We start from the raw sequence: 13,816 nt of genomic DNA, 5'->3' as shown, positions 1-13,816 counted from the left end.
TATTATTAGAAAATGTCTTTTTCCCCCATTAATGAACATGAAACAATAAAGCATAAATGCTTGATTACCATTACAATAATCTATTGTTACTTCAGCGAACAGTAATTTCAAAATGTGGATTAAGATGGATATAATCATATCATATAATAAACAATGTAAGCAATACTTATGTTTCGAAAAAAAAGGTTGAAAATTAAGCAGCTTTACAGGGATTAAGTCCGAACCAAAGTATTCAGGTAAACAAGCAGGATGTTCTAAAATCTGGAACATGGTAAATTCTAAGGTTAAATCTAACTGAACACTTAGATCAAACACTGTATTATTAATATGCAGTATCTTACTTGCATAAAGTCCTTTCTTCTCTTTTTTCTTATATATACACAGGAATACACACTTTTAAGAAGCAAATACAGAGAAATGTCCCTTTTGTACATGCGTCAGAGATAGGGCTCGCTCTTTTACAAACTTTGCAAATAGCCCTGCTAAACCCTAATAAAACTATCGAACAGAAGATGACAAGCAGGATTTGGCCCATGTGCTTATCAAGCACAGAGCTCCATGTTGAGCTGATGCAACTAAAAAGATGGCCAAAGTATATCTGAAGCTGCTGAACAGTGAAGGTCAAGGGGCTTTCTGAAATGTCAGTTCAATGAAAAAAGTAAGGAGGAATGTCCTACCATTAACCTGGAAATCATCTATACTTAAAGATTTCCAAGAGCATCCAGACTGAAAGTTGGCATTCATTAGCTATATTTGTAATCTTAAAGCATGTGAAATTTGTCATTCATTCTGTAGTAATGTAGAAAGCATATTATCCTTCAAAAGTCTTAAATTCTATTAAACGTGTTACAGTATTTGATCTGGATTAAGAATGGCTAATTGGAAATAACCAGTAAAAGTGAAACTAGATTATATAATACAGATATAAAGACACCTCTTGACAACATGGTTAATGAAAGCTATGTCAGTTGTTTAAAGAACAGACCGGGTGGAAGACATTTTTTCGTAAGATTCATTAAGTTCCATGTCTTTTACATCTAAATTGGAATTTACAATTACAAGTAACATCACTCATAAATTAATTTATTTCTAAGGCTCTAAAAGAATGTATTCTTTCTTTCCTTCATATATATACATAAATATGTGTATATACATGCATTTACCGATACAGATGGATAGATATAAATTTCATGACAACTGAGATGAAACATATGCATTAAAAACACTACAAATTCCCTTTCCCCAGAAAAGATGCAGAACTGTAAAGAATATTCATGTTGAAATCTCTGAAACTGAAGTGAAATCTTTCATCGTTTTTAGTTTGCAGGGAGTTTTATGTAGTGTGAAAAGCATTCCCTGGAATTACATACTAACATAGCAATTTCAATACACCATATGATATACACACACACACAATGCGACAGAAACAGGCTCACCTTAGATACCCTTTAATCTACAAACCTCAGCCTTCAATCACTTATACTGTTTATTAAACTACAGATTTTTATCTATAGCCACTCTAAAACAATGAATGTGGTTATGGTAAATTTACACGAGTATAGCTGTAAGAAATATGTTGGCGTAAAGGAAGCCTGTTATGGCTGAAGCCGCAATAGCATGTCACAGATACACTGACAAACGTTTTTCTTAAATCTACGTGTTTTCTAACCAAGGTTTTTTTTAATATATATAAAGACTACAGGGCAGATTCCCTTTTTTGTTAAATTACTTTACAGTACTTATAACAAGAGCAGCCAGATATTACTTATTGCTGATTTTACCGTGAACTGCTGTAGTAAGCTCTAGAGAACCTGGGACACAACTGTGCTTTTTTTTCCAGCATTAACTTACATGAGGGCTGAGTGGCAAAAGACTAGAGAGTTTTAGCTTATTCCCCCCAACCACTTTCTTTCAAGTACAAATAAAGACTTAAGCCTTAATTTCTGTGTTATCCAGATGATAGCAATGATTCCTCACATGCCACAGACTGGACCGTGCACCTATTTTTATCAGTGGCATAACAGTCACAGCATAGACAGGCCATTTAAGTGTTACTTATTTGGTTGTATTCCATATCCCCAGAAGCAAAAGGGTTACTATGAATCTTCTATCTCATGCTGCTGATGCACTCCTTTAGCCCAATGTTATTCCTTTTGCCAGAGAGCTAAGGCAAAACTCTAAAATATTAAAATCAAAACCTCTCTATACCAAGACTGACAACTTTCATTTCTATAGATTGATGAAAATTTTTTCTACAGTTACAGTTTGTACGGTCAAAAAGTTAGCCTCTTCCAAGATTTTTAGTACTGCTGGCAGATCTTTAAATTTTCTTTGGCCTGAGACGAAACAGTTAGTTTACCCATTCATCTTGTGGGTAGCTGAATTAGAAGATCTACATTAAGACATTCAGGAAAGAAAAAGAACAAGACAAACCCTTACCACTAATCCCGGCGTGGAAACCATGCACCTACCTGCCCTGTTAGAATACATTACTATAAAACTAATGACGCAGTAAAAAGAACAAGCTTACATTTATACATTAGATTGCTCTGCATGTGATAAAACTGGGTCTGTCTGAAGTCAACAATTCATATTAAAATGGTGATGTCAAAACTCAAGTTAACATACCTATTAATTAATAAGATCACCTATCCATAGGACAAATTACAGACCTTAATCTTTAGAAATCAATGAGCTCTACGTAGGAGCTTATTATTATAAAATCAACCTAATAATTTTGAAAATATATATTTATGCAGATCAAGCAGATATATCACAGATCATTGATCTTCTGTCTCTTCAATAAGATGCTAGTAAGAATTTTTTTTGTTTTCTAATAGCATTATGCAAAAAAAAAAAAAAAGGAGTTACATCTAGATGTATCTGCGGCAACATGCAATGGCATGTTCTGAATTCCTGGAACGATCAGGACACCTGTTGAAGCACACTGCAGCTTCCATCTAGGCCACATGCCCAGTTTTCCTTTCCGTGCAAACGAGGACAGAGGAGACTCTGGTGCATACTTCAGTCTCATTCTTACAGACATCTCTTGTGTGCACTTCCTGACTGGGAACTAGCTTCCAATAAGCACTCTTGGCTCCTCCAGATCAAGTGTAACCTGTAATGGCTAGATTCACTTTACAAGTACCTACCTGCTGCTTTATAATTAAACTTTATGTTCAGGTGAAGTTTTCAGCTGCCATCTAACACCACTGACATGCACATTGCAAGGGCACTGAAGTTTCCATCAGTAAGCATGACTGGCCAATTGAACGTGGCCAAACAGCAAAGCCGCACCTATTGTATACCCACGTCCTACATCAGACCCAAGCTTCAGGCAGAAACTCATATTAGCTAGGATTTGTCTCACACTCTTACTGGATCAGGCTTCGTAAATATATAGACATAGGGGACCTCTTTAGAGCGTGCAACATACCTGCAAGTGTCAGCAATGACATCCAATGAGTTCACCTCAAAGGTATTTGTACCGAAGATAAGCAGATCCAGCTGGCCTGCTTTCAAATACAGTCAAGAATTCAGATTTCCTACATACCTGTAGCCTCATGTATAGAGGTACCAGAAAATCAGATGTGATTATTTTGTTTTCCTTTTTTACTCTGTGGCTACATCATATCAATTACAATATATGTGTTAATTAAGACAAAGGTGGGAAAAGGAATGAAGGAGACTGAATCTACAACGTTGCTGATATAGGAAAGAAGTCAACTCCGAGTCTGGTGACTATTTAGATGGTTACGGAAATAACATAACAGCTTTGGCAGGTGGGATTAAGAAATCCATATCAACAGAGTTCAAGTATTAGGATGCTCATGCTAGACCCTGAAGTACTGGACTCTCCCATGAGGAAGAGTAGGCACTGGAAAAACAAGACTTCATTTTATTCAAGACAACCCGCATGGCTTCACCAAGGGCAAGTCTTGCCTGACCAACATAATGGCCTTCTATGATGGAGTGACTACATCAGTGGACAAGGGAAGAGCTATGGATGTCATCTATCTGGACTTCTGTAAGGCCTCTGACACAGTCCCCACAACATCCTTCTCTCTAAATTGGAAAGATATGGACTTGATGGGTGGACTGTTCAGTGGATGAGGAATTGGTTGGATGGTCGCATCCAGAGGGTAGTGGTCAATGGCTCAATGTCCAGATGCAGATCAGTGATCAGTGGTGTCCCTCAGGGGTCCGTGTTGGGACCAGTACTGTTTAATGTCTTCATCAGTGACATAGACAGTGGGATTGAGTGCATCCTCAGCAAGTATGCAGACGACACCAAGCTGAGTGGTGCAGTTGACACACCTGAGGGATGGCATGCCAGCCAGAGGGACCTGGACAAGCTGAAGAAGCGGACCCATATGAACCTCATGAGGTTCCACAAGGCCAAGTGCAAGGTCCTGCACCTGGGTCAGGTGCCCCAGTATCAATACAGGCTGGGGGATGAAGAGATTGAGAGCAGCCCTGTGGAGAAGGACTTGGGGGTACTGATGGATGAAAAGCTGGACATGAGACAACAATGTGCGCTCACACCTCAGAAGGCCAACTGCATCCTGGGCTGCATGAAAAGAAGCGTAGCCAGCAGGTCGAGGGAGGTGATTCTGCCCCTCTACTCCACTCTGGTGAGACCCCACCTGGAGTACTGCATCCAGCTCTGGAGTCCTCAGCACAGGAAAGACATGGAGCTGTTGGAGCGGGTCCAGAAGAGGGCCACAAAAAACAATCATAGGGATGGAACACCTCTCCTCTGAAGAAAGGCTGGGAGAGTTGGGGTTGTTCAGCCTGGAGAAGAGAAGGCTCCAGGGAGACCTTATTGCATCCTTTCAGTACTTAAAGGGGGCTTATAAGAAAGATGGGGACAAACTTTTCAGTAGGGCCTGTTGCGATCAGACAAGGGGTAATGGTTTTAAACTAAAAGAGGGTAGATTCAGACTAGATATAAGGAAGAAATTTTTTACGATGAGGGTGGTCAAACACCCACAACCTGGAACAGGTTGCCCTGGAAACATTCAAGGTCAGGTTGGATGGGGCTCTGAGCAACCTGACCTAGTTGAAGATGTCCCTGCTCATTGCAGAGGGGATGAACTAGATGATCTTTGGAAGTCCCTTCCAACCCTAACTATTCAATGATTCAGTGATATCCCAGGTGAATATCTTGTCTGTAGGAGTTGATGCTTTTTTCTTTCTCTACCTTTCCATAAAAGAAAAAAAGGGCTGATCTAGTTTACAGGCTTCACACTGAGAGAATGTGTGTAGCTGAGAATGTTCCCCTTTGCAGTCTGGGATCTCTCTTATGTACTACTTACTCACTAGCTGAAGTGGTTTTCCACAGAGTGTTCCACAGTTTCCACAGAGTAGGCTTTCATGAACCATGTTCTTATTCCTTATTCTTAAGCAGCTCCTTATTCACTGCCCAAGAAGACTTAGTATTTAACTACAAGTTAAGGAATCCAAAGGTGGCAGGGTCGCTTAAACACTGCAATGCTAACAATAGTTTGTGGATCCAACCTTAAATATTCAGAATATTAAGAATATGAATACATTGTCTATGAGAATTGCTGTAGAGCCATTATCTTGATTTTAAGAAGTATCTAGTCATTCTAAACATGAAAACCAAAAAGCTGAACTGATTTGCATACTTGAAACCACTCACTGTATTTGGGTTAAAGTGCCTATCTAAAATTATGATCTAGAGCCAATACTTTTCACAACACATTCCACGTCAAAAGGCAATGGAAATTCACCATGCCTGACAGTCCCAGGACTTTGTTTATACTACATTTTTCATGGGTTAGCAAGTGACTTTGAAAAACAGTAATTGTAAAAGAAAGCTGAAAAAGCAGCAATGATCTGGGAATGAGACAAAGTATTAATATTCTTAAAATGAAACATTCAGGAGTTATCAAATTAGAACTTCATGTGTCACTACAGAAAGAGCTCATGTCCACGCTCCAAAATCAAATGTTCCCAACAATAAAAAAAAAAAAGTAAGTTGACAACATGAAGAAAATATTCTTGAAGTCAGATCAAAAACATGATTGTGGAGAACTCCTGAACCCTCTCCCTCAGATTTGCTATATTCTGTCATTAGAAGTGAGTGCTTCCTTCTGATGAACAATTAGCACATCAAAACTTCTGGACAAGTGAGAATTGAAAGAAATCCTTGATGTGAATCTAATGGTTACTGGCACATGTTCAGAGCCTAAAGAGGACTGCTCCGAGAAGATCCAGCATACTCTTGTCACTCTCTAACATTTTTTTCCAATACTGGTATTTATTTATTACAGTATTGACCCAATGAATAAGTCCCAAAATATTTTCAGAATGCCAGCTCAGAAAGCTCTCCGCCATATATGCACACAAGTTAATCCTTTCTCTTGCACAAGAGATTTCCTTCACCTAACACACTTCTTCCCCCCACCCCCGCCCTTCAAATTAACTTTAATTTATACTTTCCCCTGCATTTGAAGGCCATTCCTTTAGACTCAAATAGATCAGAGGAGAAATTTCAGGATGTAAATGCAATAATTCAAGATCCTATCTAAATGGGCTTTGCTGGAAAAGCTTTCATATTAGCAGTGAGAAAGAAATGCTATGCATATGTTGTTGAAGGAAGAAAACTAAAAGGATTGCCTAGGCAGATCCTGAAGGACAGATGCTGACGCAAACAGAATTGGTACATGGGAGAGAACAAAGGCCCAAGCAAGAGCCAGTTAATGAAAGGAGAAGAAAAAAAAAAAAAAAAGAGAGGAGGTTAGATATTTCTCTCTTCTTGAAGTGAGCACATTTCCAATTTGTAACAGATTCATCTGCATACAAATTATCAAACTAGAACGAGACAACTTTGCAACACAGAGTACTCAGTTCAGCTGAACGGGGCAGATTAACAAAAGGCTTGCAGACACACCTGTACCCCTTACAGCTGCACCGTCGCAGGGTCCGTTCTTTCTCAGCTCCTGCTTTCTGGTCTATAACTTGTATTTCTTTTTTGGACAGTAACCATCCCTTCAGTCTCTAGAAGAGTCTCTTTCCTGTTATCAACTTGAGGCTGCACTCTGAGACTATTCCCTGCTGTCAGCAGAGCTGCTCAAGCTGGCAGCTATCTACTTGTTATTCCTCACCATCTGCTTGTATCACCTCAAACTGCAGAAGTCTCTCTCAGTTGCACACCATCAGTTATGCTCAGGAGAGGTTCAATCTCTCCTGTTCTTCCCAGCGGTTCAATTTGACCCATATTTGATCCATTTGTGGCAATCAGGTTACAGAAGACTGCAACTTCCTTGCTGGCTGCCTAGCCAAAAACTTCTAACAGAAAATAATGTACAGTTCAGATACACTGTTTATTAGCAGTTCAGTGTATCTGTCACATCTTCTATGACTGGTCCACCTTTTACTAAGACATCTTTTCATTAGGAAAAAAAAAGAACATAAAAAGAAAAGAGAAAATGCTTCCTGGCATTTTGTTTTAAAATTTTTCAAGTTTCCATTTATTCATTTATATTATTAGGGAACCTTCTGCACTCGCACCCTTTTCGCACTTTTAAAACTTCCCTTCTACAATCCACCAGCTAGCAACGACAGAGAAGATAACCTATTTTGCTTCTTTCAGGCAGCTGAAGAGAATGATTGCATAGCTATGGTGTAGGCTCACTCTCTCACAGGGGTTAAGAATAATTCATCAGTAGAGCACTGAGCCTTGCTGCCCTAAAAATACAAGGCAAAAAAGTCTTTGACTTAAATTCAGACTCTTCACAATGTGTTATTCTTACCTTAGAGCCCAGACATGACACTTATTATTTATTAAATATTACTATTTGTTTCCAGGAGTTAAAGGAGTAAAAGGATTATTATCCTAGTCATTGACTTTTTTAATTTCTTGGGCCTAAGCTTCAAATGTGTTATGGAGATTCAAAGTTGTTGTATATGTATAGCTTCTATTATCTTTCATTAGGTTTCCGGAAAAACAGCATTACTAAAAATAACTTTCATTTTCTAAAAAAATTAATGAAAAATAACTCTTTTTATTTCTATTTAAATAGAAACAAGCATGTTCTCCTTGTTAATAATAGTAGGAAAATTCTAGGAAGTTGAGGTACGTGCTGAGGCTGAGCAATTCTAGAAAACTGACAATTCATTATTCTACAAGCACACATGACGTGCCTTTAAGAAAGAATTTACCATACTCTGGAGAGTCAATGTAGAGTTTAAGTGAGAGAGCTAGATAACATGTGGACCGTTAAGAGAAAGAACAGAGAAGTATGAGAAAATTTGCAGAAGATGGGTAACAGCTTTTAAGTTAAACAATATCACTATATTCCTTTCCCCTGTCCTCTTAGGCACAAGGTTTTGTCTAACTCTGCACCAGTGAATCGTATGACCTGGTCTCGGGATTAAGTTTAGGTGAGGTTAACATGAGCATTAGGTTGTTTAGGTCAATGTGATCACTGATCTGCTCTAATAAAGCCACATGATTTTCTTCACAAAAGTTTTGCAAGCTCTGATTTAGAATCTTGTTTTGTATGGTAAGTTGAAAAAGTATGAAACAAAACTCTTAGGAACTACAACTGCTTCCAAACACAAATCTGCCAAGCACAGGAAACAGAAAGGCAGCTTTGTAACTGCTTCAAACTTAGACTTTTTTAAAAAAAAAAGAGATTAAAAAAGGTCTTGTATTATTTTATCTGCTTATACTGCTTATTTTCCATGTACTGTCATTATTTGTTAAAATTTGTTCAGTATTGAGATTTATGCCTTTGGTCTGTGACGGGCAAGAATAATGGAAGTACCTGTCTGGTCACTGACAGCCACAGAAGTAGAAACAGGAAGGAGGAGGAAGACTGCCATACAAAGCCAAGTTATGCAGGATCCAATGTACTTCATCTCCCCCTGGACACATGTGAACAATCAGCTACAAATCTGAAACAGAAAATAATCATATTCAGAACAATCTCTTCTTATTCTTTCCTCCTCACCCCATCAGAAAACTACAAAGAAGAATTTCTTAACTGTAAAGAAAAGAGGAGGTCGCTAGTCACATGCAAAGGGTATCATTTATCTGTTGTAAGCAACTACAAAAAGAGACTTATGTAAATTTAGAACTGAATTACAAATGTACTGCTTTAGTTCTTTATTAAATTCGGAAGTAGCACCTTAGAAATATTACCTCAGAGATATCAGTTGTAAAGGCACTCAATTTTCATTTCATCATTAACAACTAATTTTCCTTTATTTTTCTCCCAGGTTTTCAATTTTAAATGTATTAGCCGAACCGTTTGGTGTCACAACACTGGCAGTGACTGCTGAAGTAGTCTTCAAATCGAACAAGGACAACATGCAATTGTTTCAGTTCAAGTGCAAAAGAAAGCAAAATACGGTATTTCTCTGCCTTGCAAAATATACAAGTGCCTAAAGCAGCCTGTATTGAGTTTACGGTTTAAATCTCACAAGAATACAGTCCAGCTTCAACAACATATCTTTTGTCCTCTGAAGACAGTACCAGCTTTTCTTCTAAGCCGACCACAATGTATAGATACACGTGAACTTAATGAAACACAGAAAACAACAAATATTTTCCTAATCACATTTTCTGTAAAAAAAACAAATCACATTTTATAGTTGTTTTATAAAATAATTTTTATATTTTCACAAGACGCCTTATTCACCATCAGAGCTATGCTGTCAGTCACACGTACTGACAGCAACTACACCATCATTAACTTTTCCAGCCTGCCCAAGAGCAGCAAAGTGAATACATGTTCAAATAACATTATCATTTAATTTCCCGCACCTGCTTTACAAGCAGGCATCAGTAATTCACTAGAGCTGCCGCTCCAGAGGTCTCATTTTCTGAAGGGCTCTTGCCAGTTAAGTCACCCCTGCCGCCACCCCCTCGCTGCCGCCGCACCTCCGGGCGTGGGTCCTCTCCCCCGCGCAACCGGCGCGCCGGAGCCTCGGGGGCGGCAGCGACCCGAGCCCTCAGCGGCTCAGACGGTGGCACGGCGGTGCTGGCGGTTTAATTTCTCTTGGATCGACCTGGGTTTGCTGGAGCAGGCTTTGAAACACTAGGCGGGGGAGCAAGCGGCACGGCATGCGGGCAGCTCGGTCGGCGGGGCTGGGCGGGGAGCGGCGAGGCGCCGGGCCGGGCAGCGCCCCCGCCCCGCTGCCCGAGCCCCGCTCTCCCCGCGGCTCGGCTCCGCGCCTCGCCCCCGGACCCCCGCTCCCGGGCTTCTACCCGCCGCCCCTCGCCCCGGGCTCGGCCGCCCCGTCTCTCCGGAACCTGCCTGCGGCGCCGGGAGCGGCGGGCCCCCGGCGAGTCGAGCGAGGGGCCAGGCGCCCGCCGACGCTTCCTCCGCAGCCCCGGGGCGGAGCGGGGCCAGGAGACCTCTCGGGCCGGCGGCGCCTGCGAGCGGGGCCGAGCGCCCACCGCGAGCGAGGGAGCCCTCTGCCGCCAGGCCCGCGGCGGAGGGGCCGGGCCGGGCCGGCCGCAGGGCAGCGCCGCCGGCCCCGGGCGGCACCTGCACGGGGCGAACAGGTGAGGGGGGCGGCGGGGAGAAGGCGCTGCTCGCCGCGGCCGGCTGGGCTCCGGGACAGCAGCGCAGCGCTGGCGCCTGCCCGCCGGGGACATGTGCCGGGGCTATGTGCCGGGGCTCGACGTCCCCGGGATTTGCCCAGGAGCCGCTGAACCGCCCGGGTTCCCCCGCCCTGGAGAGCATTTCCTGCGCTTCCCGCCCGTGCCGCTGCTCACGAGTGTGTTTCAACTAACGGGATGGAGGCCGCTCGATACGCACGCTAATTAGAATGATACACGCTAATAGCCAGATTTGTAAATGTAAATATATGCGTACAAGGAATAAGCATCCTCAGGATTATGACAATTTGCAACAGTTTAATCGGGTTTGTAAATGACTGCAAATTTAGTGGGACTGTTTCCATTAGCATATCTTAGAGTATACCTGTAGTCACACACATATGCAATGTATGTACACAATCATGAGCAGAATCCTATAGCATAGACTGATTACAGTACATTAAAAGCTTAACTGTGTACATTATATAGGACATAGTTAATAGTGGCAAAATCAGTGATAAACTTAAATGGCAATTTTGAAAAAAACCAACCCTCCACAAAACAAGCCAGGAATATTGTAGTGTGTGCGTGCACGTGCGATGTTTAGGCAATTGACTACAAATAAGGAGCTGCTTACCTTTACTTTTTATTCTCGTAAGTCCTCCAGAAGCACTGAAAATGCCTGTACAGAGCTGCTGTAGTGCCGAGGAGTTCCTGGCGTGAGTCTCCAAAGAGTGGTAGAGGGGGATGCAACTCTGTCCTTATTAGTCTCACACAGTGTGACCCTCCCACTCAGTGAGCACAGAATACTCTGCAAGAAAGGACAAACGGACACCCCGACACAGATTTTACATAATCATACTTGTATATTCCAAGTCCAGTAACAATGTAAGAAAAGGGGTTTTTTCTCCTTCCCCCTACTCCTCAACCCCCCTCCCCCCCCAGTTCCATAAATTAAACTGCCAGAGTATGAACGCATGAATGAAAGAGTATCTGGTTTCTAGTTGTAAAGAACCAATTATGTACATTAGCACACTGGCAGAAACTAGCTTTTATCACTTAAGTGTAAGCACACATCATTAATTTTATATACTTTATCATAAATTTAAAAATCAGCCACCCAAATAACCAAGAGAGTGCACCTATTTATGGAACTGATGCTGCAAAGCACAGCAGATTACTGACATTTGTTTTGCCTTTTAAAAATCTATCATTTACAAACCTGAATGTTCTTGCACTGTAATATCATCTGTCTGTGATGAAATAGTGAGATTGAGCACTGCCACTGGCTCTCAGCTGAATGTGCAAAACTGTACTTTTCTCAGGTTCTCCAAGAGTGCTTGTGGCAGTTTTCCGTATTGCATTTTAAAGATGTAAATCAGATAGGAGGACAGAGAAAAGTAAAATGACTAGAAATAGATACACAGAAGGCAGAGAGAGTAGGGCTTTAATTAAACATATCTCATTTATATATATATACAAGACATTTTATCTTTTTCCAGTAGAATCATTCTGAAGGGAAAAAACGGAAGGTGGTGACTTATATGAAAATTTATTAGCTTAACATCAATTTAGCCCAACTGGTCTTCAGGTCAGAAAATACACAGGTTAGCTTTTTGTCGTGTGTCCCCCCCCCCCCCCCCCCCCCCCCCCCGATTTTGAAAAGTGTTTCCTCATTTCAACCAAGATAACTAGCCAGGATAACTAACAAATCACATGATTATTTTTCTGGTTTAAATTTCAAAACAGTTGTTGTTCTTCCCAACTTAGAATCATGAGAGAAAGATGAAATTGCAGCTTATGTACATGTCTGCTAGGGTGTTTTACTCCACAGCTTTGCCACAGACTTGTGGTGTAACTTTAGGCAAGTCACACTTCTCGCTTGCTCATTCTGTAAATTATAGAAAGTAAAGCTGCCTTACCTTGCAGGGTGAGGCGCAAGAGCCTAATCGTACAGCTGACAAATCACTGGAGCATTCCCTTCCCCTTCAGACTGTTCATTTGATAAAGGCTTCAGTGTTGAGCCCTAATTCAGTGTTTCAAGCAGAGTTGTGAGATCCTCAGTTGAAAGACCCTTTGTAAAAGCTCTGCTCCTAGCGAAAGGCATTATCATTTTTAATTTGAAAAGAACTACATTTCTCATTGCTCTTTCAAGCTACAAAATTCTTAAAATCTTTTTGTTTTACTTCATTTTACATGCCCTAAATATCAGGATTCAGCTGTGTTACATGAATATACACAGTCTTATTAATTTCAATGAATATAAGTTCTGAATTAGCTCAACATTTAATTGCATAACACTTTGCACATACAATCAGTTCATCCTTTAAAGAAATATTTCTCTCCTTCAAAGTTTCAGTATTGCTCAGAAGTGCAGATCCAAACTGGGTCTTAATTTCCTATGAAGCAATCATGAAACATAACCCCTAAACCAAGGATGTCGTTCCACTTACCAAGATACCAATACTCCAAATAGAAAATTAAAAATACCTCATTTGGACCCTGTCAACTTCAAAACACTCCACATCCATGTGAAAGCAGTAAGTAGAAGAATTAGAAACTACTACAACCTTCCCTGGCTAACACATATGCTTCCTGTACTCTGGCCCAGATTTTTAACTAAACAGGATTATGCCAGTTCATATAAATCAAAGGAATTAACCGATTTATACTAGTTCAAGACCTTGACATTAGGGACTGCCACCATATGTATTTATGGACAACACTGTTCACATTAATGAATACAGTCTTGAATGTATAGTGACATGAAAATTGGGAACAAGGAAAACCTTACTGTTTACAAACTTCTGTCACGAGCCAAAAAACCAGCTTCTCTCTCTGCCTCCTGCAATATAACAAGCAAAGCCACAACTGGCAAAACATCTCTGTTATCATAAACAGCTTAAAAATCCCAACCACCTGCACTCTTGTTCACCTGCAAACAGTTACTGGTGCACTCCAGAGAAAATAGTCTATACATCGGCTCATCTCCTTTGTATCCAGGAAGTACTGGGAAAACTGATGATATGAGCTGAAGCGCCCGCAGCAAATGGATGATATCCCGTGTTACCTCAGCAGTAACACAGTTTTCCAGCTATCTCAGAGTTTAGCTAAAGCACTTACTTGCACACAGAAGACAGGATTAGGATCCAGGCAAGAGCCAAGGCAAATACACCAAGAAGCAGAAAAGAGAGAAATTTAAGTTTGAAACCCTACTTAGCACAGACATGCAGAGCA

The 13,816-nt window shown here is 41.0% G+C and overlaps 1 protein-coding gene across 8 annotated transcripts in view; it reads right to left on the bottom strand.

The window, feature by feature from the left end:
* Positions 1–11,321, bottom strand: part of COL19A1 (collagen type XIX alpha 1 chain) — a 212,598-nt gene extending 201,277 nt beyond the window's left edge. For 2 of the 8 annotated variants that reach the window (XM_072855254.1, XM_072855248.1), the window contains exons 1-2: positions 9,800–10,455; positions 8,799–8,928 (exon numbers count right to left, since the gene is read on the bottom strand). In XM_072855254.1, coding sequence (XP_072711355.1) covers positions 8,799–8,892 — 94 coding nt within the window. In that variant the 5' untranslated portion in view covers positions 8,893–8,928; positions 9,800–10,455. Of the gene's footprint in view, positions 1–8,798; positions 8,929–9,799; positions 10,458–11,216 lie in introns of those variants that run through there. The other 6 variants (XM_072855250.1, XM_072855256.1, XM_072855253.1 and 3 more) reach the window with 6 other exon arrangements.
* Positions 11,322–13,816: the final 2,495 nt, after the last annotated feature.

Source organism: Ciconia boyciana, chromosome 3, assembly GCF_034638445.1.
Source record: "Ciconia boyciana chromosome 3, ASM3463844v1, whole genome shotgun sequence".
Taxonomy (NCBI): domain Eukaryota; kingdom Metazoa; phylum Chordata; class Aves; order Ciconiiformes; family Ciconiidae; genus Ciconia; species Ciconia boyciana.
This window is presented reverse-complemented; position numbering and strand designations above follow the sequence as displayed.